The sequence below is a fragment of the Panicum hallii genome, chromosome 7 (genome assembly GCF_002211085.1).
Source record: "Panicum hallii strain FIL2 chromosome 7, PHallii_v3.1, whole genome shotgun sequence".
Taxonomy (NCBI): Eukaryota; Viridiplantae; Streptophyta; class Magnoliopsida; order Poales; family Poaceae; genus Panicum; species Panicum hallii.
This window is the reverse complement of record NC_038048.1, coordinates 46,291,303-46,318,696: the sequence shown is the minus strand read 5'-3', so window position 1 is coordinate 46,318,696 and position 27,394 is coordinate 46,291,303. Positions and strand designations below refer to the sequence as shown.

Below are 27,394 nucleotides of genomic sequence, written 5' to 3'. Positions count from 1 at the left end.
TTATCTTGTGTTTCACGATTTGGCAACTTGTTTTCCGTGCACATCGTACAAAAAAATCGCACCAATGCGTGTCAACTGACAGCGGATGACATGGCATGGGATGCTGCATCGGATGGAGGCGGACATACGAGCGGCGCAACGTCCCGTAGTTCCCGGTGGACGGCTGCGACACGGAACAGAAACGAGCTGGGGGACGGAACGGAAGCCGCCGAATCGAGCTGCGACACGCGGCGATCCGCCCTCGATGTTCTGGAAGGATCAGGCTGCAATCGGGCACAAGGCCGAAGCCAGCCATGTTCGGTCACGTGAAAAGAGCACCTCGGCCTCGCCGCTCGCACGGCACCTCATCCAAAAGCGAGATCTTATATTCCGCTAGCGCGAGGGCCTAACCGCAAAATCCCCGACGAGCGAGCTGGAGTTTTCCACTAGAAATGTGCCAACCCCGTCGCCGCCCCGTCCTCCTCCCCTCCCGTTTCCGCTCCTCCCAAATCCCCCAGACCTGACGCGTTGGAGCGCCGATTCGTGGCTCCCAGCTGCTTGATTCGACCGGGCTCGTCGTCCCCGCCGGTGATCCGCGGGGGATGGGGTACCTGAGCACCGTGATCGGCCACCCCACCGATGGATCGCCCGTCAGCGGCGGCGGCCTCAGGTGGTGACGATTCTCTGAACCGCTCTCTCGCCCCATGGTTTTTGTTTGATCCATGTCCTATCTGCTCGAATTATGACATGGGAGCTTCAATTCGTAAATTACTTTGGTGGAGTGTGCTCGTCTGTCTCAGCCTGGCTGGGGATTAGTTTCGTATGAATGTGTTGACATGTCGCGTGTAGTTTCTGGGATACTTTGCTTGATGCATCACACGAATTCCGCATAACCAATGGTGAGGGCTTCCTCGCTGTTATGAGCAGACATGTGTTTTAGCTCGAAGCTGAAATGATCAGTTTAAAATGGTATGGCCTAAACTTACTTTGTTACCTAAATGAGCTAATCTGGCTGTAGGCATGTGACTGTCTCTATCGATTCAGTAGAACATCCGAGAAGCACTTTCCCAAGGGGCCAGAACTCACAAGGCCAAAGTATACATCAATGCTGCAAACTGGGCTAATAGCTGAAAAAACTAGTTTAAGCTCATCATGCTGGCCTCAAAAAAACTTGGGCAGAAACATGTTATTCCAAACGGCCGAAAAAATTGGCATTCCAAGTGTGGATTTTATGTAGGAATGATAACATAAGAGAATATTTAAGCATTCATATATTCCATCAGTTCAGATCAATCAAGTTAATGGATTGTAGAGAAAATTCCATTGTTCTATGAATCTGGTGTGAGATCTTACTTATGAACTTGCCATGACAGTTTGTTGTAATATAAGACATTAGCTCATTTCTGTTGTAGCCCTACATGGCAAGAGTTCATCCAGTTATAGCTTTTCAAAATACCGTAACTGCAGTTATTGGAATGACAGCTTAATTGTACTCTGTGATCTCCAGGGATTATAGTACCTTGTCTTAGCCAAAAATCAATTCAGTGGACTGTCACTTTGTAATTGTATTACCTATTGGCTCAGTGTTTCTCATTTATTTTTCTGCCAGCCAGAATGGTAAATTTAGCTATGGTTATGCAAGTTCCCCTGGTAAAAGGGCTTCCATGGAAGACTTCTATGAAACAAAGATTGACTGTGTAGATGGTCAGATAGTTGGCCTTTTTGGAGTTTTTGACGGTATGGATTTCTCTCAATTGAGCATAATTTAATTTAAATAATTTGAGCATAATTTTCATATGTTGTAGTTTTTTCTGACCCCATAGTGTATGGTTTATCTGTGTAGGTCATGGTGGTGCTAAAGTAGCAGAGTATGTTAAAGAAAACCTGTTCAGCCATCTTCTTAGGCATCCAAAGTTCATGAGTGATACCAAAGTCGCTATAGGTAATTCTTTTGTTCTCTTTTCCACTAACATCAATTGCTAAATTGTGTGAATTCAATCAGCAGAGTTTGCATGGTGGTATTATTGCAGATGATGCTTATAAAAGCACCGACAGTGAATTCTTAGAATCTGACAGTAGTCAAAATCAATGTGGGTCGACTGCATCAACTGCTGTTCTTGTCGGTGATCGTCTCTTTGTCGCAAATGTCGGGGACTCTAGGGCTATCATTTGCAGGGGTGGAAATGGTAATGAAGACTTCACTGTGCCTGCTCTTCAAATCACCTTGTTGCTTTTCCTTAATATAGTTACCAGAGACAATTTGCTTTCCTCTAAAACTTCTTTCGTGAAAATAGTAGAACAAAAAAACAAGGTACAATCTTCAGTGGTTTTCCATCAATTTACTTCAAGTACAATATAGTGCGTTACATTTCAGTTTTAGTTTTGTGATGCTCTTGATGTTGGTTATAAGTAGCTGGACTTGTTATGACTTTTCATTATTATGGAATATGGATGATAATATAATGCATCCTTTTTTGCTTTGTTGATGCTTGGTTGTAGAATTTAGCTGATACATACCAAAATATGATTTTTTTTAGACATTTCCTAAAGGTCCAAATTTGGCTTCATTTGTCTTATACTCTTATCTTGCTAAAATGCATGCTTGCTTGTAAGTTTTGGTGATAGTACAATACGATGATTTTTTTTAGACATTTTGCCTTGTTTGCATTATTATGCTAAGGTAGGCTATAACCAAGATTCAGCATGTGTTGACTAATAGAAATAATCTGCATCAGTTCCTCAGTGGTAACACATTTAGTCACTTCTTAACTCGATGTGTTCTGCTGGTTTTTGCAGCTGTTGCTGTTTCAAAAGATCACAAGCCTGATCAGACAGATGAGCGGCAACGTATTGAAGATGCTGGAGGTTTTGTGATGTGGGCAGGTACACCAGTCATTGCATTCTCTTCTTAGTTTCTTGATGGAATTTGATTCTCCTCCTAATGACTGTGCTTTGCTCTGCAGGAACATGGCGTGTTGGTGGTGTACTTGCGGTTTCACGTGCTTTCGGTGACAAACTCTTAAAGCAATATGTAGTTGTGGATCCGGAGATCCGAGTACGTAATCTTGGACATTTCAATATTTGTTTTGTCACTTACTCTCCTCCCAAAATGCATATGTATTTACGTAAGTAATCATCTTCGAGCTATGCCATTGTTTGCACAAATCTAGTTGGCATTGTGCCATCTAGGTGTTTGGTGGTAAATGTTTAACATGAATTTTCCATCAATTTTGATTTTGTTGATCACACAAACCTGCAGTAGAAGTCATTTTCTGTCCTGCAGAAGTATTGTTCTCACTTAGTCATGTTTTTTGGGTGCCTCTATCATTTATATGCACTTGAAAATTCGATGGATGTGTTTTGTAATGCTTTGGTGGGTCATAGGAGGAAGTTGTCGATGACACACTTGAGTTTCTCATCCTTGCAAGTGATGGGCTCTGGGATGTGGTCTCTAACGAGGTAATTTAAGGAAGTACAAAGCATCAGAATATATGATTGTCAATTACTGTATTATTTTGCTCAGTACCACCCGTTTACAATGTTTGGCATGCAGGAAGCTGTCGCATTGACCAGATCCATTCAGGACCCGGAAGAAGCTGCAAAGAAGCTCCTGCAGGAGGCCTACAAGAGGGAGAGCAGTGACAACATAACCTGTGTCGTTGTGCGCTTCTTGCATGGGCAAGGTAGTAGTGGATATGCTTAAAGCAAAGCAGTAAAAATACCCTATGCAGTGGTGTGCTATGATATTACATGCGTTGATTGATGTTCCAAGGTTAAATGGAGAAATGGTGAAGCTAGGATACGTGTATTCTGATGACTGATGGGAGTTACCGGGAAATGTGTGTACCTTATTAGGTTAAACAATAAGTTTGCTGGCCGTCGTTCACCGTAGTTTCGTCCCAGTGGATGTCGGGTTTGACGATAGTGTTGTATTGTTGTGGAAAAAACACGATGTGTGGAGACTTTTGAACGTCTCCATCAGTTTCCCCTTTTGGAAGTGAATTGCTGCAGACAAATCTTTCACGGTGCTCTTTTAATCTTGCTCCATTATGTACCCCTTTCTGTAGCGAGCAAGTGGCTCAGATCTCCCTATATGTGTGTTGCCCAGCTTCAGTTTAGGCTGATTTGTTGTCTCGTGTTGGTCGGAAAAGGGGGAGAGCGAGGATAGCCGGATGTGTTTAGGCTGTCCCTTTCCCTTGTTATCCGGCTACTATCCCAAGTCTGCCATCAGTCATTGCAGGCTTGTTTGGACAGCAAATCAGTCCACAATTTCAACTCTTACCCGTCCGAACCTGATTACATATTTCTGTGCACAGAGCAAGGTACATAGAGTTTTTGTTACAGGGCAAGCCACACAGGTATACATGCTTGGTGAACTGCCAGAGGCAACTCTGTTTATTCTTTTCCCCTGATACACCTGCGCTTATAGCACAGGCTAGTAGAGCAGCATGGCTATCTTGTTCAGTCGCTAGCTTCTCCGCTGCTCTCTCCGATGTCGGACCACGCGCCGTCCGCAGCGCCGTCCACCCGAAGGCGATCGAAACCATGGCGCTGTCAGAGATCGCCGGAATACAGATAAAGGAATGATCTCCGGCGAGCCTCTGCGCAGCTGAGCGAACACACACAGCTCACACGAGCACGAGGTGGACACGTTCTGGTTTGTGCTGCAACCAACTGGCAGCTTTTCTGTATGATCATTAGCTATATAAAGCAAAGATTACAGCTGAAGAAACGGGGAACGTGAGCCCCGACATGTGCGCCACGACCTTCCTCGATGCATGCCATCCCACACACCTCCATCACAGCGCACGATGCGCACCCGAGCGAACAAAGCGCTCGTCAGTGCTCCATAACGCGCACAGCCATCAGAGAGAGCCATGCGCCTAATCTAGGAAGCAAAGCAAACTAAGCACAAGGATTATTTGACAAATCTCCTCCTAAGACTTGTGCATTTACTACTTACACAGATTGAAGGCCAATTTTGGTGCAGAGTTCCTGGAACTTGACCTTGCCGAGTGGTTTAGTCACAATGTCACCTAGCTGCTCCTGAGTGCTGATGAACCTCACCTCAATTTGCCCTAAGTTTGCATACTCCCGGATCAGATGAAATCTTGTATCTATATGCTTGGACCGGTCGTGATGCATTGGGTTTTTTATCAATGAGATGGCAGACTTGTTGTCCACCCTTAGCACTGGTTTACTTACCGCTGAGTTCCTGATTTCAGCGACCAACTGTGGCAACCAGACAGCTTGACAGGCACCAGTGGTGGCGGCTATATACTCAGCTTCACAACTTGATAAAGCCACTACCTTCTGCTTTGCTGATTGCCGACTGTTTGGACTCCTCCCAAGGAAGAAAAGGATTCCAGAAGTGCTCTTTCTGCCATCCACATCGCCAGCCACATCACTGTCACTATAGCCCAGCAGCCGATCACTTCGTCCATTTCTCCTTGCATAGAACAGGCCCCAATTTCTTGTCCCAGCTATGTATCCCATGATTTGCTTCACAGCTGCAAGATGCTCCTCATGGGGCTCCTCCATAAACCTGCTCACATACCCAACTGAAAAGGCCAAATCAGGTCGAGTGTTAACCAGGAATCTTAAGCTTCCAACTAAGCTTCTGTAATCAGTGGCATTTACTCTAGGGTTGTTGCTTCACTTGCTTAATTTCAGCTTGGCATCCATTGGCACTCTACATGGATTGCAATCCTCCAGTCCACACTTCTCAAGAATCTTCCCTGCATAGCTCCCTTGAGACAGACTGATTCCAGCTTCATCCTGTTTCACCTCAATCCCTAGGCAATAAGATAGCAACCCAAGGTCACTCATCTTGAACACCTTGGTCATCTCAGGCTTGAACTTCTAGATGCTGCTGCTGCTAGTGCCTGTGATCACGAGATCATCCACATACACTCCTACAGCCAGTCTCTTAGCACCTCCTCCTCGGCAGTAAATGGCATGCTCAGATGGGCATCTCATGAACCCCAGAACACCCGATTGTTCATCCAGTTTCTGTTTCCATGCACGGGAAGCTTGATGTAAACCGTAAAGAGCTTTGTGCAGTCGATATACCTTGTGTTCCTGCCCAGGTTGAGCAAAACCGGGCGCTTGTTGCACATACACCTCCTCCTGGAGGTCGCCATTCAAGAACGCCGTCTTGACGTCCATATGGTGCACTTGCCATCTTTCTTGTGCCGCCAATGCCAGGAGTAGCCGCACAACCTCCATGCGCGCCACCCGCGCAGACACCTCGTCGTAGTCGATTCCTTGGCGCTGTGCATAGCCCTTGACAACGAGCCGCGCCTTGTGCCGCACCACAGCACCATGCTCGTCCTTCTTGACCTTGAACACCCACTCGAGCCTAATGGCGCGCCGGCCAAGAGGCAGTTCAGTGAGCGTCTAGGTGCGGTTCTCCTCGATGGCGCGTAATTCCTCCTCCATCGCTTGACGCCAGCTTGGGTCTTGCTCTGCCTGGGCGAGCGATCCGGGCTCCCCCGCACTCATAGTGAAGAGTTGCCCGCCGCCCAGATCACGCACGACGTAGCCAGGTGGTGTGGCAGTGCCGATCACGTTGTCCACCATGCAAAAATGAAGTGGCGCTTCCTTGTCGTGGTCGGCGTCCAGCTCCTTGTCGACCTCAGCGGGCGGCGTGGCGAATTGAACAAGCGGGGAAGTTGGCTCCGCCGCCGCAGGCATCGTTGGTGGTGTTCCTGGCTCCATCCCACCGTCTGGGGTAACAGGTACTGCATCCTCCACGCCTTCTTGTCCCGGCACCACCCTGTACTGGACAGTGAAAGTGTCGTTGCCGTCGTGATCCGCACCAGTGCTGGTCTCGCTGCCTCCTGGCCAGTCCCACTGCACGGCCTCGTCGAACACCACATTGCGCGTCACATGCACGCGCTTCGCCGTCGGATCGTAGGCCCGATATGCCTTGGACCCGCGCTCGTACCCGACGAAGATCTGAAAGTGCATCTAGGCCTAATGACCTATTTTGGTGATTAATAATAACCTAAATGAGTATCTAATATTTCAATTGAGTATAATGAGCAGGGGTCAAAGAAACCAAAAAGGAGAAAAGAAAAGGAGTGAATCTTGACGATTATTCAAAGTTGGAGAACGGTACCGGATCAAGAAAAGAGTTGCAAGCGGAGAAATTTATTTGTTTTGTGTTTTCTTGAGTTTAGGTATACCGTACTATTAAGGGAGATGTGGAAAGTGTGTGGAAGATCACCAATAAATCAAATCCGGAGTGTAAGCCTTGTAGCAAATTATCCAAATCCGAGAGCTCCTGGCGGACAGTCCGCCAGGCCTGGCGGACAGTCCGCCAGGGCTCTAAAATCAGCCTACATCCGAGAGCTCCTGGCGGACAGTCCGCCAGGTCACTAAAAATAGCCTAACGGCTAGTTTTTGTGAGGCACTATTTATACCCCCCACGCACCCAAACGTTAAACACTCTTGCCTAACCTGTGAAATCGCATCTCAAGCACATTCTAAGCACTCCAAAGCTCCCCAAAGTGAAACCCTAGCTTCCCCACTCCAAATCTTTGGTCTAGGGTTTGGTTTGAGCAAGATTCAAGCAAGATTCAAGTTCTTCCCAAGAGATTCACCTCTCTTGGGCATCTCTTGGCTCTCTCCATCGCTTTCCACATCTATTACTCTTGGAGCTTGGCTCCTAGACGGTTAGAGGTGCTCAAGAACAACCAACTCGTGGTGTGGTTGGATTGAGAAGTTTGTATTACCCTTGTTGCTAGTGAAAAGCTCAAGTTTGACCTTTGTGGTTGCTTGAGAGAGGAAAGGGTTGAGAGGAACTCGGTCCTTTGTGGACTCCTCAACGGGGACGTAGAATCCTTGAGTGGATTTGAACCTCGGGTGAAAATCTCGTGTCTTTTGTGCTTGATTATCTTACTTCATTCTAGTGTTTTTGTTATTCCTACCTTTGTCTAGTATTCTTACCCGATCTACTTGTGTACTTACTTTGAGCTAGATTGCTTCCACATTTAGTGTTCCTTACAGGTATTAGAGTCTTTCTATTCAAGTGGATTTTGGTATACAAGTTTTATTCTTCGAAAGATTGCATTCCATTCCCGAGACCTTCCAGCGGACGTTGGAAGTGCCCAGCGGACACTCCCAGCGGACAGTCCGCCAGGCAGCATCGGGCTGAGATTTTTGTGTGCAGGTTTTAAGCGACGATCGCCTATTCACCCCCCCTCTAGGCGTACTTTCAAGATCATCTTGCGGCCACGATCCTCCATCTTCTTCAGGTGCGGTGCTGTGTTCTTGACATACACGATGCACCCAAAGGTCTTCAAGTGGTGCACCGCCGGCTTCTTCCCGTACCATGCCTCGAACGGGGTCTTCCCTTCCACCGCCTTCATCGGCACCCAGTTCAGGAGGTAAACGGCGGTGTTCACCGCCTCCCCACAAAACCAGGCCGGCAGCCCCTTCGCCTTCATTCGGCTGCGTGCCGTGCCGAACACCATGGCATTCCGGCGCTCCACGACACCGTTCTGTTGAGGAGAGTACGACGCCGTCAGCTGCCAGTGCACGCCGTCAGCCGTGCAGTACTCCATGAACTCCTTGGACGTGAACTCGCCACCACGATCCGTCCGGAGCGCCAGCAGTTTGCAGCCGGACTCCGCCTCCGCGCGCGCCTGGAACTCCTTGATGGCAGCTACTGCTCGGTCCTTGGACGGCAGCAGGACCAGCCACATGTACCGGCTCCGATCGTCGACGAGTAGCGGGAAGTAGGTGTTGCCGCTCGGTGTCACCGGCGTCACGGGTCCGCACAAGTCCCCGTGGACCAGCTCTAGTGCACGCTCCGCCCGCCACTGTGCCTGGTCCGGGAACGTCATGCGCCGCTGCTTGCCGGTGAGGCAGGCTTCGCAGAGTTGATCCACCTGCTAGATCGTGGGCAGTCCGCGGACCATCTCCTCCCGCGCCATCTTCCGCAGCGCCGCCATGTTGATGTGGCTAAGCCGGGCGTGCCACCGCCAGGCGCTCTCCTCGCTGCGTGCTGCCAGGCACACCGGCTGTGCCACATTTACATTGAGCACGTACAGCCGGTTGCCTGCCCGCGGGATCCTTGCCAGCAGGTTCCCAGCAAGCTCCCAAATCTCCATGATGCTTCGCTGGAGATGGATGTCGTAGTCAGCCTCCTCCAGTTGGCCCAGGCTCACGATGTTTGCAGTGAGCTGCGGAATGTAGTAGACGCTAGTGAAGGAGTGGTGCTCACGATTCTTGCACAAGAAGAGGACCGTGCCGCGCCCCTCGATTTCCGCCACGGAGTCGTCGCCGAATCGCACCGACCCGCACACCGCCATGTCTAGATCTGCGAATGCCGCCCGGGACCCTGTCATATGGTTCATGGCCCCGGTGTCATAGATCCAGGACTTGGAGTTGCGCCCCTCCTTGACGCTGAGCTGTACAAACACCTTCTCCTCCCGCAGATTTACTCTCCTGCCGGAGCTCGCAACCGACAGCTGCTGCGCCAGCGCCTTGGGCGCGCTGGAACCCGCAACATGTGGAGGTGGAGAGCATGAGCACGCTGGGGATGACGCGCCCGAGGTGGCTGCAGGCGCCGATGGCGGTGGCGTCGTGGATCTAGCCGGCAAGGAAGTGCCGCGTCGAATGAGCGGCGTGGACCTCAACAGCAGGAGGGCCTCCTCCTCCTAGGCTACATTAGCCTGCTCTCTCTTAGGCTTAGACTTGCAGTCACGCGCCCAGTGGCCCGTCTTACCGCATTTCCGGCACTGGTACCGGCCCACCTTGCCGATGCCATTTCCCGGCCCAGAGGAAGAAGGCGAGCCTGCTCCCGCGTCGCCTCCGCGTCCTATACCGCGTCCGCTTTTCCGGCCACGACGACGGGATCCGCCGCTCCCGCCATCGGCTGACGACTTCTCTGCTTCTCGCTGCTTCCACTTCGCCTCCCAAGCCTCCTCCGTGAGGTATAGCTTGCCGTTGTGGTGGACCGACGGCGGCGGCGCCTCCAGCTCCTCCTCGGCTGCCTTCAATCGCCCCGTCGCCTCCGCCAGTGTGAGCGTGGACACATCGAGCAGCGTCTGGATCGCCACCACGATCTGCTTGAACCGCGCTGGCACGCTCCGGAGGAACTTGCCCAACACCGTGGGTTCGTCCAGCGTCACGCCGAGCGTCGCCAGCTGCGCCACCATGCCGCTCAGCCGCATGGAGTAGTCCTCGATGTTCTCATCCTCGCGCGACGTCGCCAAGTCAAATTGCCGGCGTAGGTGCTGCGGTGTCGACTTCCTCACGCGCTCATCGCCGACGCGCATGATCTTGATGGTGTCCCACGCGTCTTTCGCCGTCTCCTTGTTGGCGATGCTTGACACCATCTCCGCCGGGACCGCACTCGCCAGGACGTCGATCACCATCATGTCCTCCTGCGGCTCGACGCCGCCTGGATCAACCGCCGCCCAGAGCGCCCGCGCCTTGAGCTTCACCTTCATCAACGCAGCCCAGTCGGAGTAGTTGGTCTTGGTGAGCGCGGGGTAGCTAGTCCCACCGCCCACCTCACGAATTACCCGCTGCACGACGGCGCCGCCGGAGCCACCAGCGTTTCTGCCGCCGTTGCCGTCATTGTTGGTGTCGGTGTTCGGTGGTGGCTGAGACATGGCGAACTCAACCGTCCGATCGCGATTCCACCGCTGGTACTGCGTGATGACGGACTCCCGACTCGTAACCGGGCTCCGGTACCACGTTGTCAGAGATCGCCGGAATACAGATTAAGGAATGATCTCCGGCGAGCCTCTGCGCAGCTGAGCGAACGCACACAGCTCACACGAACACGAGGTGGACACGTTCTGATTTGTGCTGCAACCAACTGGCAGCTTTTCTGTATGATCATTAGCTATATAAAGCAAAGATTACAGCTGAAGAAATGGGGAACGTGAGCCCCGACATGTGCGCCACGACCTTCCTCGATGCATGCCATCCCACACACCTCCATCACAGCGCACGACGCGCACCTGAGCGAACAAAGCGCTCGTCAGTGTTCCATAACGCGCACAGCCATCAGAGAGCGCCATGCGCCTAATCTAGGAAGCAAAGCAAACTAAGCACAAGGATTATTTGACAGGCGCAGCTCGGTGGCCGGTGTGAGAACTGCCCAATTTAACATCATTTTAAGCGAAACCGTCGGTCCTTATCATGAAGATGAGAGCTAACACGCGTTCGCACAAATAACGCATCACGGGTTAATCCACATCTAAACTACCAAGGACCAACTTATTTTTCACCGAAAATATGTTAAACCTGGTAGTCCCGGTATGTGATCCAACATATGCCCAAGATCATGCACATGCACATACCATCATGAGCTCATACATCACCAATGATCCATAAAGAGCAAGTTTTAATATAAAGTTAAGCAACTAACCATTACAACGTTAATATAGGAAAAGGTTCTAAATCTGAAATTTAAAGATTCAAATAAGGGATACAAGCCTCGGGCTCACAATAACATTAGAAAGGGGTAAAAACTATAGAGTTTAACGTTTATCATAAAAATACGATACGCAGCGGAAAATATAACGATAAATAATAATGGCGTCTTGCTCAAGGACACCATTAACCGTATTGGTCTACTCCTCGCCCACGCCGGATTCGGCGGGGTACAAATGGCCAAACACCACTTCCGGTTCACCTGCAACTTAGTATAATAAAGCAACATGAGTACAAAGGTACTCGCAAGACTTACGCGAATAATTAATAATCAAGGAGTATGCATATGAAGGCTCACAAAGAGGCTTTGGGGTTAAGTAATATTAGTTAAGCATGAGCTCCCTAACTCCACACCTAGCTTCCTAGCATTTTAATCAACTTGCCCAACCCACCTCAAGTTTTAGTTAATTAATTTAATTAATCACTATGCATCATCAAGAGGTAACATGTATCCAACCAACAAAATCAACACTTCTACGAAGAATTCGTAGGATAAAGAGCTTGCTCATAATCGAGAGCACGGCAATTTGAATTGATTCAATAACCTTGCAAGGGTGTACATCTTTACCCACACGACACAAGGACCATGCGACTCACCCAACCGATCACTTTGGGCAAGGGGGTACTCGCATCAACCTTTCCCGACTAGTTGTAACCGTTGAACATCACGCCTAACTTGCGCGGAGAGTTACCTAGATCCACCGGGGACACCCCTAAGCCTCTCTACAAAGGCCTATGGCCACGCATCTAGGACCGTGCATCAATGATTAGAACTAGAGGGTAATTGGTTTATCCATCCCATGAATGGATATGTGGTAGTACGATAAGTGCTCAATTTCCAAGGTCATCCACGGACGGTCCTTAACCAATTCAAGCGGACTATACCTCCGAGACTCCTTTCCCAAGGCCCTGCCTTCCACTCGAATCATGACATAACCATTCCATTAATCCCCTTTTCCGATCTTCCGACACACCGGGAATAAGCACGAACATACTAGAAGTAGTGTAGTGATCAAGGTAACCCTATTCCAATGTTTCTTGCAAGTTTAAAAGCCAAATCTAAGCATGACTAAGCTTTTGCTAGATCATTTAGTTATTACTACACGTGACAAGGACATGAGAGCGTAAACAAGGAAGGTCATGACAAGTAAATAGGATCGACGATGCAAAAATTAAACATATAGAATATACATATATACCCATTGAGATAACTAAGTCCAGTCAAGTTAAAAAGGGGCAAGGGATCATGCTTAGCTGCTTGCCTTGGTTTTCTTCTTGTTCCACAACAAATTCGGCTCCCGGCTCGGTCTCAAAGGTCTCGGTGGGCTCAACGGGTGCGTCCTCCGGCGTCTCGGTCACTATAATGCATGAATGAGATGTATGCATTAGGATGGTGCCAATGATATGAAAATGAGATGACATGCAATGATATGGCAATGGAAGAAAAATATCACTCCAATCATGGAAGCAAAACGACCATGACACCACAAGCTTGACTACTAATTTTAATTCTACGGCCAAGGACGAAATTTGCTTAACAAGATATTTAGCAAGCATAAATCATGATTTAAATTGTGCACAGTGGGGATCTCAAAAGAAACTCATGAGAGTTGAAATTGCAGCAAAAACATCTTTGTGGAATTACTCATGTTATTTATAGTTTTCAGCTGCTAGAATCAAGTTAAATCTTAAAAGGTACTCAAAGCATTCTTCATGAATTCTTAAAGAATTACTGGAGACACAGGATTTGATAACAAAAGTAACAGAAGTGGTTTTATCATTTTATCATTTTTCAATCAAGAGTTACACATTAAACAATTTTGCAGGCAGAATTTAAATAAACACATTAAAACTCTAGCAAAAAGCATGAAAACACTTGCACAATCTATACCATCATCTAGTAATTTCACTAAGGATTCTAAAAAATCTTGATTTAACATTTTTAGAGCATCACAAAATAAGTTAAGCATTTAACTATGTTTAGAAAGGATAAAATTTAACTAAGTGTACAGGATTTTGACATGCTCAAACTTAATTTATCTAAGTAGATCTATTGCAGAGGAGTCCAAAAAATTTAATTTCACAATTTTTGGAGACCTAGAACATTTCCTATGCAATTTATAAATGTACAGCATAAAACAAATAAAAGAAACCGGGCGGCAAGCGCTAGATCCACCCCCGGATCTAGCGCCCCTAGGCGCCGACAGGCGGACCCAGGCGGCCAGCGCACGCCCCGGGCGGAGTCAAGGCCAGCCGTGGCCTTGACTCACCACGGGCGCGGCCAGCGCACGCCCGCGGCGCGGCCCGCGCGCGGACGCGCGCACGCGCAGCGCGACGCCGCGGCTGCCCACGGGCAGCGACGCAGCCGGAGCGCGAGAGGGGGCGGGGACGCGCGCGCACCGGCAGCGTGGCACAGCAAGGGTGCTCGCCCGCGGCACGGGCGAGCGGGGCGAGGCGGTGACCGGCGGCGCGGCGGAGCACGGCGGCGGCGGAGGGAGGAGTGTCGGGGAGAAGGTGCGGGCAGAGGGGAAGGCGGCGGGCGGCCGGAATCGAACGAGGAGGGGGAGGAGGTGGTGTGGGCGCGAGGAATTGGATGGGGGCTCACCGACGGCGATGGGATGCGGCGGCCGGCGGGCGAGTGGAAGAGGAAGCGGCGGCGGGAGGCGTTAGGGTTTGGCCGGGGGAGGAGAACGGGCGTGTTTGAATGGGGAGAGAGGAGAAGACGAGCGGGCGGCAGCGGGGAGGTGAAAGGGGAGGTGAAGGGACAGCGGTCCACGCTGGCCCAGCTAGCGGCCGCCGGCGTGCGCCACCGCGCGGGCGCCCAACGGGTCCCTTGACGGCTCCGATGACACACTTGATCGTGAAGCAATTGTCCTGCAGGTACGGCGAAGCCTCGAACGTTTCCTGCTCCATGAAACAGCCGACCCCTCTGGCCTCGCCACAACTGAACGTGGAGACCTTTGGGGCCTTCGAGGCTTCCTCGGCAGGCGCGGCGCCGGTCGGGTCGACGAGGCTGAAGCCGTAGAGGACGGTGACGTCGTCGCTGGCCTCGCTGACGAGCCTGACGAAGACGGAGATTTGCCCGCTGGCGTCCTGGCTCTCGCCGTCCGGGTAGAACACGACGGACCAGCGGTGCCCCGCGGCGTCGAACGCGGGCGACTCGATGGAGACGCCGACGCCGATGCCCTTGGTGTTGCCGTAGCCCCTCACCGTGAACAGGTGCGAGCTCACCGATACCTCGCTCGCCGACGTCGTCACCGCTGCCGCACCCGCGCTGGCCATGGGCGTGCAGGCGGGTGACCGATGGATTGGTGCGCGCGCGCTCCGAGAGGGAAGAAGTGACCGGTGGATGGATTAGCTGAAGAAGTGATTCGTGGTGTGGGTGGGATTGTCCTTTCTTTTTTTATAAAAAGAATCTAGCTTTTGAATGCGCCGGTGTGATTTTCCACAAAGTCGGTTGGCTGGTTGTGATGTTCCACATGAGCTGCACATGCTTTCCTTCAAAAAGAGCAACGTACTCACGGGCGTCCATGCTAAGCAGGTATGTTCCAGGAACTTGCATTGGCATTGAGTTCGCAGGCACAGTCCACTGGAAACAGCGGGCGAGGCCAGAAATCGGAAAGGAAACAAATGAACCCGGCATCCAGCGGCCTCCCGTACTGTGTGTTCGCTACTGAGCGCTGGGCGCACCCTGAACTCCCCCTGTGAGCTAGCTGCTGCAAATAGAGCTGTTGTTCTTTCATATATTAGTGCTGAGATGATGGGGATTGTCATGTTAGAGACACAGCTGTTGCAAACAGAGCTGTTGTTTGATTCCAGTTCAGATCATTCTCTGTTGAATGTTTAGACCTGTTTTCTGTTGTGATTTTCGGACCAAGTTTCGTATGAAAGTTGAATGAGGAATTTTGTTCAGTAAGAAGTTCGGGCCAAGTTCCATGCAAATTTCATAACAGAACTTGTCTTCCTCTGAAACCTTTTTGAGCAATCGAGCTTTCTCGGTGAAATGCTGATTCTGAACCTCTGTGCATCTCGTGTTTCCTTTTTACTCAAACTGATATATTGAACTACGACCATTATTTTGCATGCGGTTAACTTGCTGCCGGGTTTCAAGAACGCTATGCGTGATCTGAAGCTCTGAACATCGCAAAACAATTGTAGTTCGTCCACTCAAAACGAAAGAAGAACGATATAAGAAGTTGCGGACAGTAGTTCCCAAAAAGGGAGCAAAATAGTGCCAAGAGAAATCTGAAATCATTGCAGCCTTTCCCTTGTTATCCGGCTACTATCCCAAGTCTGCAATCAGTCATTGCAGGCTTGTTTGGACAGCAAATCAGTCCACAATTTCAATCCTTACCCGTCCGAACCTGATTACATATTTCTGTGCACAGAGCAAGGTACATAGAGTTTTTGTTAAAGAGCAAAGCATGCAAGCCACAAAGATATACATGCTTGGTGAACTGCCAGAGGCAACTCTGTTTATTCTTTTCCCCTGATACACCTGCGCTCCTAGCACAGGCTAGTAGAGCAGCATGGCTATCTTGTTCAGTCGCTAGCTTCTCCGCTGCTCCCTCCGATGTCGGACCACGCGTCGTCCGCAGCGCCGTCTAGCCGAAGGCGATCGAAACCATGGCGCAGCTCGGTGGCCGGCGGCGCCAGCGCTGCACCTGGTCCGTTGACGGCTCCGATGACACACTTGATCGTGAAGCAATTGTCCTGCAGGTACGGCGAAGCCTCGAACGTTTCCTGCTCCATGAAACAGCCGAGCCCTCTGGACTCACCACAACTGAACGTGGAGATCTTTGGGGCCTTCGAGGCTTCCGCGGCCGGCGCGGCGCCGGTCGGGTCGACGAGGCTTAAGCCGTAGAGGACGGTGACGTCGTCGCTGGCCTCGCTGACGAGCCTGACGAAGACGGAGATTTGCCCGCTGGCGTCCTGGCTCTCGCCGTCCGGGTAGAACACGACGGACCAGCGGTGCCCCGCGGCGTCGAACGCGGGCGACTCGATGGAGACGCCGACGCCGATGCCCTTGGTGTTGCCGTAGCCCCTCACCGTGAACAGGTGCGAGCTCACCGATACCTCGCTCGCCGACGTCGTCACCGCTGCCGCACCCGCGCTGGCCATGGGCGTGCAGGCGGGTGACCGATGGATTGGTGCGCGCGCGCTCCGAGAGGGAAGAAGTGACCGGTGGATGGATTAGCTGAAGAAGTGATTCGTGGTGTGGGTGGGATTGTCCTTTCTTTTTTTATAAAAAGAATCTAGCTTTTGAATGCGCCGGTGTGATTTTCCACAAAGTCGGTTGGCTGGTTGTGATGTTCCACATGAGCTGCACATGCTTTCCTTCAAAAAGAGCAACGTACTCACGGGCGTCCATGCTAAGCAGGTATGTTCCAGGAACTTGCATTGGCATTGAGTTCGCAGGCACAGTCCACTGGAAACAGCGGGCGAGGCCAGAAATCGGAAAGGAAACAAATGAACCCGGCATCCAGCGGCCTCCCGTACTGTGTGTTCGCTACTGAGCGCTGGGCGCACCCTGAACTCCCCCTGTGAGCTAGCTGCTGCAAATAGAGCTGTTGTTCTTTCATATATTAGTGCTGAGATGATGGGGATTGTCATGTTAGAGACACAGCTGTTGCAAACAGAGCTGTTGTTTGATTCCAGTTCAGATCATTCTCTGTTGAATGTTTAGACCTGTTTTCTGTTGTGATTTTCGGACCAAGTTTCGTATGAAAGTTGAATGAGGAATTTTGTTCAGTAAGAAGTTCGGGCCAAGTTCCATGCAAATTTCATAACAGAACTTGTCTTCCTCTGAAACCTTTTTGAGCAATCGAGCTTTCTCGGTGAAATGCTGATTCTGAACCTCTGTGCATCTCGTGTTTCCTTTTTACTCAAACTGATATATTGAACTACGACCATTATTTTGCATGCGGTTAACTTGCTGCCGGGTTTCAAGAACGCTATGCGTGATCTGAAGCTCTGAACATCGCAAAACAATTGTAGTTCGTCCACTCAAAACGAAAGAAGAACGATATAAGAAGTTGAGGACAGTAGTTCCCAAAAAGGGAGCAAAATAGTGCCAAGAGAAATATGAAAGAAAAAGAAAAATTGGACGACAATTGTTCATCTCCAGGAAAGGGGGCGTGTGGCACCTGCGCAACCGTACACGGGTGGTTACGTGCTACGCGCATGTGCCCCTGAACCAAGCCGGAGGGACGGGAGGAGGCCGCGAAGGGGAAAAGGCTGCCGGCTGAGCACCCATGTGGCCGGGCATCCGGTGGTGTGGTTTATTGCAACACTGATGGATGGTAGTCTCGCAATGGAATACGGTTCTAGAACCCCGTTCTGCTGTAAAAATTGCTCTGTTTGTCACTGCTAGAGCACATGGCTCTCCCTGCTGCAGTGCAGGAGGAGATTTTTGGTCACAGTCTTTATATATAGTCGCTGACAGATTCCTACTGGTAGTGGTAGTGCTAGTGTTGCCGTTCTAATGATACGGTGGACCGGACTGAAGTGAATAAACTTTGAAATTTAACCTGCTGGTTGTAGTTGCTTCCGGTGATGTAGAGGTCGAATTTGATGAGAGCGTAGGCGGTCCAGCAGATGCCCTTCACCAGGGACGCCAGCGACAGGAACAGGGGGATGTACTCCAAGCTGTACACTTTTAATTTCCATGCAAGAGACGGTGAGAACTGAGAGAAGGAAGAACGTCCAAAGCCAAGATTGATTTCTCAGACTCTCATCAGTGACAGAAGGAAGCTGTGAGCATGGAGAACTCAGTACACATACGAATCTAATCGTCAAGGCACCTGAGATGCCATATTAGGTTCGGCGAGCGAGCCTTCGTTGTTTCCATCATTGTCCTCCAAGGGCCAAGCTCAAACAAAAATGACTGTGACAAATTAAACCGCAAAATAAACTTAACGAAAAAGCACAAAAGAAAAGAAAAAAGAAAAAGGCACATAGTAAAACGGATCATAATTCAAGAAACAAGAAGCACATAGACAAGACTTGAGAAGAAGATCAGAGAGGAACAGCTCCACGAAGCATAGTCAGGAGATAGAGCTCAGGAAGATAGTTCACTGCTGCTGAGACGCGAGTTCAGGTCTTCATATAGCACCGCAAGCGACCAAAAGCATTCTTGGCGGCCAAGGAGTTGGGAGTAGGTGTAGACCTGCTGACTGTACAACTCCAACTTTGCAAAGAGCAAGCATGGGAAACAGGGCACCATAGTGATTTAACTATTCGATCAGCTAACAGTATGATTGCTAAAGTTCATATAGCATAAATGTATCGGCAATTATTTTGTACTAGTTTAATGACTAATGGCATGCAAGATCTCGACAACCCGCCCTCGAAGATCAGCTCGAGCTGCGCCGCTATTCTCAGACTAATTTAGTCTCTGATTGATTTTTGGTACGCTGCCACCCATCTCGTCGTCATGCTTTTGGTGTAAAAGCCCATCATATCCTTCAAACTTTTTTTAGACACACGGCTATCGGGCCACGTTGTTTGGAAATAAAAAGTATGATCAGGAGTATGATTACTTTTGAGTGTGAAATTTTTTAAAACTACTACGCGCAGTCTGCGGAGCATCTCTAACGAAAATATAAAAATAATAAAATGACGAAATTCATTAAAATCCATTCTTCAGAATTTTTTTAAAAGAAATCGAAACTAAGTATGCTGCTGTCTGCAACAAGCTCAATTCATGCCAAGTTTCCAAATTCCAACCGATGTCTTGGCGTCGTCACACAAAGGCGCAAAGCTACAGAGAAAGCGTAATATGATCATATACGCCACCGGTGCAGGCAACACGTACTTCTGCATCCATCATCGTCTCCCACCGCGCCCTCGCGGCCTCCCTCAGCGCCGCCGCGAACCGAAACGAACGCGCGATGCACCCGAACGCCATGAATCGGAACGGGAAGAGGAGAAAGAGGAAGGGGCGCATGGATGAAGCGGCCGCCGATGACGCCTCGCCCTCCTCCGCCTCCTTCGACCACCACGTCTTCCCCATCCTTCTCGCCGCCGCCCAAACCACCCGCCAAAACAGCAACTCCTGCTCCTCAGCCGCACTAGCAGCCCGCCTCCTGCGTCGCGTGCTCTCCCGCTCGCCGCAGATGCTGTCCCCTCTCCCGGACTCCCTGGTCGCGCTCCTCCCCCGCCTCCTCTCCTCCAGGTAGGCACCCCGCAAGCTCCGCCTCCGTCAATTTGCCGGAATGCCCTCCCTGCGCTTGTTTATCTTACATCCATGCCTTTCTGATACGAGCTGTGCTGCAATGTGGATTGCAGCTGCCCTTCTGTCGCCGCGCTGAGCTGCGAGGTGCTGGGCGCGGCGGCGTTGCGGTCCATGGAGGCCGGCGAGGTGCTGGCGTCCGACAGTGGCATCGCCAGCGGCTTGGCGAGGGCGCTGGGGAGTGGAAGCCAGCGAGTGACCGAGGCTGCCTGTAATTCTATAATGGATCTCTCGGCCTCTTCAGTTGGTAGGGAGCGCCTTGCAGGCTCACCTGTCCTGCCGAGCATGTTGTGAGCATCTGTATCCCATGGCCGTAGTTGTATTACAGTATGAAGCATGTTTTGCTTACTGATTTATATGGTTTCCCCTACCAAATTGAACAAAATAATATCAAATTTCGGTGCCACAACCTTGAATTCGTGTTCATGCTCTATCTAGTTTTCCTACCAGCAGTTCTGTGTATTTGCAATTGCTACTAACTAACTAGGTTTATATTAGCGACTTGAGCCACGCTTTATATCAGCGAAATGTATTTCAAATGCATGCTTTATTGTTATATGATAAAAGGCACCATGTAGCTAGAAGTAGACAAGTATCACAGTCTGTTTTAATTGATGAAAGAGATGCTCTCTGTTTGTACTTTCTGAATCTCTTGAGCAAGTGAAAATGTGAAGTTGACTTCCTGTAGGCATGTATTTTTTCAGGTGGAATCTATTTGTGAATTTGTTGATAGCAGGACAACCAAACACCCAGAAAAAGACACAGAAGCAAATAAAATCTCATACTTGATCATCGACACAGTGGTCCTTCTGGTGAGTTCCCGTAAAGTTGACAAAATGCAAAGTATGCAGCAAGAGCTAGTAAGGAGCACTCTGTCTTTGTTATATAAAGTATGGAAGAAAGTCAAACTCTTGAGATCATCAGCTGATTGCAACAACAGGAAGAATCAACTTCAAAGTAGAGAATATGAGATATCTAAAGCTATTTTTAATCTTTCAATTGAACTTGCTTCTCCAGCCTGCCTAGAGCCTGATGTGGTCAGGAAAAGTATTTTTGGCCAAGCTGAGTCCAATTTCGAAAATTTTGTCCTGGCCTACTGGGAAAAGTCACCTAATTTGTACAGGAGGAAACAAAACACTCAAAATGATGATCCTGTCTTTGCAGCCTTGAATAGTGCTTTTAATCTTGGTACAACACCTGATGCTATAATTGAATCATTTATAAAGGGGCTTGTTTCTTGCCCTGCTATTGCTTCAGATGAACTCGACATAAATTCATTTCTCCATGAAGTTCATGATTCCTTGGGTGATGCCATAAAGTACAGGCAAGACATTAGGGTTTTGAGAACAGAAGACCCAAGTGATCAAACCTCAAGGGTATATGCGAGGGAGGAGCATTTTTTCGATGATGGAACAGTCTTCCTGGATGAAGAAGCATTCGCAAAAAAATGTAAGCATGCATTTAAGAAGGGCTATTCAGTTGCATTGCGTGGCTTGGAGTTCCGGTCCGAAAAGGTTGCTGCTATAGCTTCTGCCCTGGCTGATCTATTTGGCCAACCTTCTGTAGGAGCCAACATATACTTCTCTCCTCCAAGGTCTCAAGGCCTAGCCCGACATTATGATGATCACTGTGTACTTGTTTGGCAGCTACTTGGTTGCAAGAAATGGATGATTTGGCCTAATCCAAAGCCACTTTTGCCTAGACTATATGAGCCTTTTGATCCTCTAGATTGTACTTTAGATGATAACAGTGGAAGAGTGGAGGTGTTACATGAAGGAGACATGATGTACATTCCTAGAGGTTATGTCCACGAGGCTCACACTGATGTTGGTGAATCTCAAATGAATGCATATGCTGGTTATTCACTTCATTTGACTCTTGCTATTGAGGTTGAGCCACCCTTTGAGTAAGTATTAACCGTATTTATGTGAAATTCTTACTTTGCGTGTCTAGTGTTTCTTCTTCTTAGCATACATTGTGTTGCAGGTGGGAAGGATTTGCACATATTGCACTTCATTGTTGGGTGGAGAAACAGAAGCTTGGAGGGTCTCGATTCGACAGGTCCAGAGCAAAAGAGGAAACTTCGCTATTTGCTCTTGTGTTGCATGTGGCCATCAGGTTGCTCTCCAACAATGATCCTATTTTCAGGAAGGCATGCATAGTTGCAGCAAAGCTTCCATCTTCCAGTTCCTGCACAACGGCACACTTGAAGGCTCTTAGAAGCAGCCAGAGATCAACTTTTGATGAGATACTTAGGAGCTTGGAGAAAAACTGCAGCTTCAAGGAAGCATTGAAAAGCATCGAGTTGGCAGTCCAAGAAAATAATGATGAACCGTTTCTGTGGATGAGCTGGCTCCGGCACTTGCCACAAGGAGGAGATGCAGACTTGAGAATCGATTTCTGCAACATCTTGGATGCCCTTGAAGAGCTTGTTGAGGCGTTCAGCTCTAACCCTGAGCAAGCCTTGGTTGGCTTCACAGGCTTCACTTCAAGGTTCTGCAGGTACGTCGTGTACCAGGACGCCTGCGAGAGCTTTGGGACTTTGCTTCAGATGTATAGAACAACCAGGAATCAGTACATGAGGGGAATGCTGGCGTTGCACGGGGCACACGTGAGTTGAGTACTGGATAATCCCACCCAAGTCTTGACAGAGAAGTTTTTTGGGGTGGTTAGCTAGTCATTTTTCCTACTGCGAGAAAAACCAAACGGGGCACTTGTACGGTTGTATTGTACCACACTCAATCATTTGACGGTGCTTTAGTTGCTGGTCAGAATAGCAGTTGTTATTTTCAGAAAAAAAAACAAAAGATCACTAGTTGTTTGTCAACTATTGAATTCGGCACATCGCCATGTCCGGTCCATCATCCCTGGTCAAAGGCCCCGCGGATGAAGGCATATTGTAATCGTAGGTCACAAGTTCACAATGCCGATCGACGATCGATCCCAAGCATACACGAGGCGCCGGTCGCTGCTGCTGCGGTTTCGTTCGCAGAGGTCACCGGGGCGGGAACGCCCCTCTGATATCCAGGAAAACGCCGCGGGTTTTATCCGGACGTGCGCGTGCGTGTGATCGAGGCCTCGTCTGGTGTGGTGTGTCGTCGTGCTACTGCTGCCTCCGCCTCCGGTGCTCGTCAAGGGCCAGGAATCTCTCGTCCACCCACAGCCCGCGGAGCCCTATCCCCTCAGCAAAAGCCACCGGATCCCAAATATTTATACGGCCCGCCCGCATAATCCCGAGGCGCCGCGCCACTCTTCCCCTTTCTCTTCCGTCTCTCGCATCGCGCCGTCTCGCCCGCGCTCGTCGCAGGTGAGTTCGGGGGGGGGGGGGGGGGGGGTGCAATGCCCGGCGGCGGCGGCGGCTTCTCCGCCGCATTCCGGTTCCCGCGTGGTTACGAGGTTGGTGGTGTAATGTGTCGATTTGCTTCGCTGAAGGTCTTCGAGTGGGAAGGGAGGGCAGCCGGTTGTTCCGGAATGGCGCAGGCGGTGTTGCCGGCGATGCAGTGCCAGGTCGGGGCGAAGGCGGCCGTCCGGGCAAGGCCGGCGGCGAGCGCCGCGGGAAGGGTGTGGGGCGTCAGGAGGAGCGGACGCGGCACCCCGGGGTTCAAGGCCATGGCCCTGAGCACCGCGAGCACCGGGGTGGTGCCGCGCCTCGAGCAGCTGCTCAACATGGACACCAAGCCCTACACCGACAAGATCATCGCCGAGTACATCTGGTACGCGCCTTGCATTCCATTCGGTCGCTGTAGCGCAGGGATTTTTTCTGCCCCCCACCTGACGAACCGTAGCCTGGGAATAGGCCAAAGGCCTCGCTTTTTGGATGTCCGTGAACCGTCCGATCGGGAGTTGCACAGTTGAGTGAGATCCCGCTAGCACGGGGACACACAGACACAGTGCGGATTCAACTTTATTACTAGTTATATAAAATAGTATCGGAGCCACTAAAAGTTCTTAAGCTTTTAGTCTAAAACAACTTCTAAAGCTTTGTGGGTGCTGATTCATCTCTGCTTTCCAGTTCCTGCACTTAAGTAATAGAGTGCATCACATACTTTTGTGTGCAGTACACAATACTAAAATGAGGATCACACTACTGATGCAAAGTGCTCATAGCTCTGTGTTGACGAATCTGCATCTGTCCCCCCTTTTCACATTGTGTAGGGTCGGAGGATCTGGAATCGACATCAGAAGCAAATCAAGGGTAAGCATTCAACGTCACCACTACCATTATTTGCATCTCCTTTTCCGGACAATTACCAGGTGTTTAGGGAATGAGCCCATGAGCACAGGGCACTCCTTTTGCTATTTGCATATCACTTTTACACGACGATACTCAAAATAGATCTTCATGCCTGCATTTCAGACAATTGAAAAACCCGTGGAGGATCCCTCGGAACTACCAAAATGGAACTACGATGGATCAAGCACAGGCCAAGCTCCAGGAGAAGACAGTGAAGTCATTCTATAGTAAGTGGGGGGATTACAACAGATGTGCTCCTTATATGAAAAAAAAAACATTTTACTGTTACATTGCTGATATTTCTCTTTCTGTTCTCAGTCCCCAGGCTATTTTCAAGGACCCATTCCGAGGCGGCAACAACATTTTGGTACTTCCAATCCCAACTGACTCATACCATTCTATACGTGCTATTCCACATAAACGTGAATAGAAAGGTTAAAAGAATAGCAGTTACAAGTTAGAATGGTATAATCTTTTCACCTTCAATTGTGATTGTCGCTCATGCTTCTCAGATGATGTCACATAGTCACCTGAACTTATGGGCGATCATGCTGACCTTTGATTAGCATGTGCAAAACAATATGCTGATTAATATAAAATTTGGCTTCTCAGGTTATGTGTGATACCTACACGCCAGCTGGGGAACCCATTCCTACTAACAAACGCCACAGGGCTGCACAAATTTTCAGCGACCCAAAGGTCGTTGAACAAGTGCCATGGTAATCCTGACTTAGTCACATGTACGCTATAGATTATAATACAAATCTTACTATCCTATTACTTAATAGAAAAATTAGTTGAAACACTTCCTGTATCCTTTTGCTTCTAGGTTTGGCATTGAGCAAGAGTACACTTTGATGCAGAGAGATGTGAATTGGCCTCTTGGCTGGCCTGTTGGAGGCTACCCTGGTCCCCAGGTATTTTGTTAATCAAGGAAAAAGACTTGGTGTATCATGCCATAGTAAATTTACTTGTTGAAATAAGTGTCTTGCATTGGCTTGATGAACACTATTTCGAAAATAACTTGTTCTGTCAAAATATGGCAGGGTCCGTACTACTGTGCCGTAGGAGCGGAAAAATCATTCGGCCGCGACATATCAGATGCTCACTACAAGGCATGCCTTTACGCTGGAATCAACATTAGTGGAACAAACGGGGAGGTCATGCCTGGTCAGGTATGGTTATGTTATTTTCAAGACACATGTAATTTGTTTTTTAGTTTTCTGAATCTGTGTGTTATATATCCACCCCTCCCAAACTGTTTAATTGGCAGAACTTCATAATCCTTATCTGTGCAGTGGGAGTACCAAGTTGGACCTAGTGTTGGTATTGAAGCAGGAGACCACATATGGATTTCAAGATACCTTCTCGAGGTACTCCAAATAGTAATTAAGGATTTCCTGGTATCTTGTCATTTCGGTTCTTTTATTCTTCCTTATTATTGGAGCATATTTTTAAGAGTCCATCTGCTTATTATAGTAAAGTAAGTATTTATAGGTTTTAGAATATTTTTTCTTGTGGTGAAAAATCATAGTTCCGTGTATCTGTCTCGTTCAAAAGACCTAAGGCCTGAAGCCCATAATTCTGTCCTTTAGGCTATGTCAATTTTTACGTCACTATAAGCACTTCTAAATGTAATCCTACTCACCTTTATCAGAGAATCACGGAGCAAGCTGGAGTTGTGCTTACACTTGATCCAAAACCAATTCCGGTATGCCCGCCAGCTACTTGTTTCAAGTTATTATAATGGATTACAATTAAAGGAAACTGAACGTATATCCGTATTATATGGTGACAGGGTGACTGGAACGGAGCTGGCTGCCACACAAATTACAGGTTACAGTCCTTATGCTAATACTTAATAATCCTTCACAATGAGTTCATGGTATACTTTGTCATGTATAGGCCAAACATCAGAATGCCTATAGCACTATAGATTAGCATATGCTGAATGCTGAGATCTAAGAAAAACATTTGTTCTTGTATGCCTGAAAGGGAGTAAAAGTAAGTATCAATATGCCATTAGTAAATTGTTTCCTAGCGTGAATGAATCCATATAAGTATTCACTTCAGTTATTTACATTCTGCATTTATGAATTTTTCTCAATACATTTAACACAATTCACCCTTATTTGAGACTGAATCTGAAATCCTTGCAAATGTAGCACGAAGAGCATGCGTGAAGATGGAGGATTTGAAGTGATCAAGAAAGCAATCCTTAACCTTTCTCTGCGCCATGATTTGCACATTAGTGCATATGGAGAAGGAAATGAAAGAAGATTGACAGGGTTACACGAGACAGCTAGCATCGACACCTTCTCATGGGTATGGATGGCACCTTTGTTTATCTTTTGCCAGTCCACTGAATATTGTTTATTTGTAAGTTGCTAATGAAACATTTTCATTTATCAGGGCGTGGCGAACCGTGGATGCTCTATTCGTGTGGGGAGAGATACTGAGGCCAAAGGAAAAGGTATGTTCTTGACAGTTTACATTGATATTACCTATATATAAATACCACTTGGACACTGGGCAAAGAGTCTAGGCCATGCGGAGTAGCATCATCTTGCTAAGGCCACAATTGTGGTCTTGCTAAGGTTACAATTGTGGTCTTGCGATCTTGACTGCACTCTATCCAAATGACCCTATACCAATGTTGCATTTGTCTTTGAAATATAAGTTTAGTCGTGCAGTTCAGGATGTAAATATGTTTCTGTCAACGGATGTATACATCCAGTTGGCCAACACATGCACTGCAGTAGAAAGAAAAAGATACAGTGCCACTAAATTCATATCTTATTATACAATTTTCAGTATTCATGCATGTGAATTCAGTAACTAGAAAATCCAAGGCTGTTTCCTCTTTTCACCCCGCCCAACAGGGTACCTGGAAGACCGTCGCCCAGCATCGAACATGGACCCATACATTGTGACAGGGCTACTGGCAGAGACCACAATTCTCTGGGAGCCAACCCTTGAAGCCGAGGCTCTTGCCGCTAAGAAGTTGGCACTGAATGTATGAAAGACATGAAGCATGGCTCAGGCAAATAAACCGGTCCACAACAAAATTGATTGTTGCCCACCGGTCTGGATCTTGTGATTCTGTTCGGCGCCATCCTGTACAAAATTTACAGTTTTCTGGACCCACATTGTTTCGATTCGTCGGTTACAGTAACCTTTTGCTTGGACACCACGTTTGTACTCGGTCTGTACTTGTCTCCATTTGGGACTGGATGATGGACAGTGAATTTCATTCGGTGAGTCTGGTTCTTCAGTTATGCTTATGCATCGAGCATAAGGTGTGTCAGATTCTGTTCTGTTCTTGGCTGAAACCGCGCTGATGTCGTTTGCTACTTGCCCTGCTCTGATCCACGTCCTTTGTGTGTGTGGATCGGCATTTCGGGCTGCAATTTTGGAAGACAATGCCGTGCCAGCCCGCGCGGCGCAGCGGCCGCGGCGAGCGCGTCGTGACGCTACACGCGGCTGCGCTG

At 48.9% G+C, this 27,394-nt stretch overlaps 5 protein-coding genes across 7 annotated transcripts; 3 read left to right on the top strand and 2 right to left on the bottom strand.

The window, feature by feature from the left end:
• The first annotated feature begins 381 nt into the window (after positions 1–381).
• LOC112899197 (probable protein phosphatase 2C 45) lies at positions 382–4,016 on the top strand. Of its 2 annotated transcripts, none has more exons than XM_025967571.1 (8): positions 382–649; positions 1,589–1,716; positions 1,823–1,921; positions 2,010–2,165; positions 2,776–2,862; positions 2,943–3,034; positions 3,364–3,438; positions 3,533–4,016. In XM_025967571.1, exons 1-8 carry the CDS (start codon positions 582–584, stop codon positions 3,680–3,682), a joined length of 855 nt encoding a protein of 284 aa, XP_025823356.1. In that variant the 5' UTR covers positions 382–581; the 3' UTR covers positions 3,683–4,016. The 2 variants fall into 2 exon arrangements, with proteins under 2 accessions (XP_025823356.1, XP_025823357.1); XM_025967572.1 differs by having other exon boundaries at positions 383–649; positions 1,593–1,716.
• A 7,292-nt stretch (positions 4,017–11,308) lies between these two features.
• LOC112899198 (BTB/POZ and MATH domain-containing protein 3-like) lies at positions 11,309–15,554 on the bottom strand. 2 transcript variants are annotated; one of them, XM_025967574.1, is made up of 3 exons: positions 14,042–15,554; positions 12,636–12,794; positions 11,309–11,638 (listed from the first exon to the last, which is right to left on the bottom strand). In XM_025967574.1, exons 1-2 carry the CDS (start codon positions 14,716–14,718, stop codon positions 12,764–12,766), a joined length of 708 nt encoding a protein of 235 aa, XP_025823359.1. In that variant the 5' UTR covers positions 14,719–15,554; the 3' UTR covers positions 11,309–11,638; positions 12,636–12,763. The 2 variants fall into 2 exon arrangements, with proteins under 2 accessions (XP_025823359.1, XP_025823358.1); XM_025967573.1 differs by having other exon boundaries at positions 12,699–12,794.
• Positions 15,555–15,682: 128 nt separating this feature from the next.
• LOC112899200 (BTB/POZ and MATH domain-containing protein 2-like) lies at positions 15,683–17,182 on the bottom strand. The gene has a single exon (XM_025967575.1). It carries the CDS (start codon positions 16,555–16,557, stop codon positions 15,979–15,981), a length of 579 nt encoding a protein of 192 aa, XP_025823360.1. The 5' UTR covers positions 16,558–17,182; the 3' UTR covers positions 15,683–15,978.
• A 2,091-nt stretch (positions 17,183–19,273) lies between these two features.
• LOC112899196 lies at positions 19,274–22,496 on the top strand. The gene is made up of 4 exons (XM_025967570.1): positions 19,274–19,612; positions 19,726–19,959; positions 20,358–21,575; positions 21,656–22,496. The coding sequence occupies exons 1-4, from the start codon at positions 19,329–19,331 to the stop codon at positions 22,287–22,289; spliced, it is 2,370 nt and encodes a 789-aa protein (XP_025823355.1). The 5' UTR covers positions 19,274–19,328; the 3' UTR covers positions 22,290–22,496.
• A 322-nt stretch (positions 22,497–22,818) lies between these two features.
• On the top strand, positions 22,819–27,179 carry LOC112899796 (glutamine synthetase, chloroplastic). Its single transcript, XM_025968403.1, has 14 exons — positions 22,819–22,976; positions 23,102–23,382; positions 23,825–23,864; positions 24,027–24,130; positions 24,222–24,270; positions 24,516–24,622; positions 24,733–24,820; positions 24,950–25,078; positions 25,202–25,276; positions 25,561–25,614; positions 25,702–25,739; positions 26,069–26,228; positions 26,316–26,376; positions 26,786–27,179. The coding sequence occupies exons 2-14, from the start codon at positions 23,141–23,143 to the stop codon at positions 26,923–26,925; spliced, it is 1,287 nt and encodes a 428-aa protein (XP_025824188.1). The 5' UTR covers positions 22,819–22,976; positions 23,102–23,140; the 3' UTR covers positions 26,926–27,179.
• The last annotated feature ends 215 nt before the right edge of the window (positions 27,180–27,394 follow it).

Coding starts and splice junctions, on each gene's coding strand:
- LOC112899198 (XM_025967574.1), bottom strand. CDS start 14,718: ATGGCCAGCGCGGGTGCGGCAGCGGTGACGACGTCGGCGAGCGAGGTA. Junction 12,795..14,041: donor GCCGCATCCCATCGCCGTCG/GTGAGCCCCCAT, acceptor CATGCATTATAG/TGACCGAGACGCCGGAGGAC.
- LOC112899796 (XM_025968403.1), top strand. CDS start 23,141: ATGGCGCAGGCGGTGTTGCCGGCGATGCAGTGCCAGGTCGGGGCGAAG. Junction 23,383..23,824: donor ATCATCGCCGAGTACATCTG/GTACGCGCCTTG, acceptor CACATTGTGTAG/GGTCGGAGGATCTGGAATCG. Junction 23,865..24,026: donor ACATCAGAAGCAAATCAAGG/GTAAGCATTCAA, acceptor CCTGCATTTCAG/ACAATTGAAAAACCCGTGGA.
- LOC112899197 (XM_025967571.1), top strand. CDS start 582: ATGGGGTACCTGAGCACCGTGATCGGCCACCCCACCGATGGATCGCCC. Junction 1,922..2,009: donor TGATACCAAAGTCGCTATAG/GTAATTCTTTTG, acceptor GTATTATTGCAG/ATGATGCTTATAAAAGCACC. Junction 2,863..2,942: donor AGGTTTTGTGATGTGGGCAG/GTACACCAGTCA, acceptor TTTGCTCTGCAG/GAACATGGCGTGTTGGTGGT.
- LOC112899196 (XM_025967570.1), top strand. CDS start 19,329: ATGCACCCGAACGCCATGAATCGGAACGGGAAGAGGAGAAAGAGGAAG. Junction 19,613..19,725: donor CCCCGCCTCCTCTCCTCCAG/GTAGGCACCCCG, acceptor TGTGGATTGCAG/CTGCCCTTCTGTCGCCGCGC. Junction 21,576..21,655: donor GAGGTTGAGCCACCCTTTGA/GTAAGTATTAAC, acceptor ATTGTGTTGCAG/GTGGGAAGGATTTGCACATA.
- LOC112899200 (XM_025967575.1), bottom strand. CDS start 16,557: ATGGCCAGCGCGGGTGCGGCAGCGGTGACGACGTCGGCGAGCGAGGTA.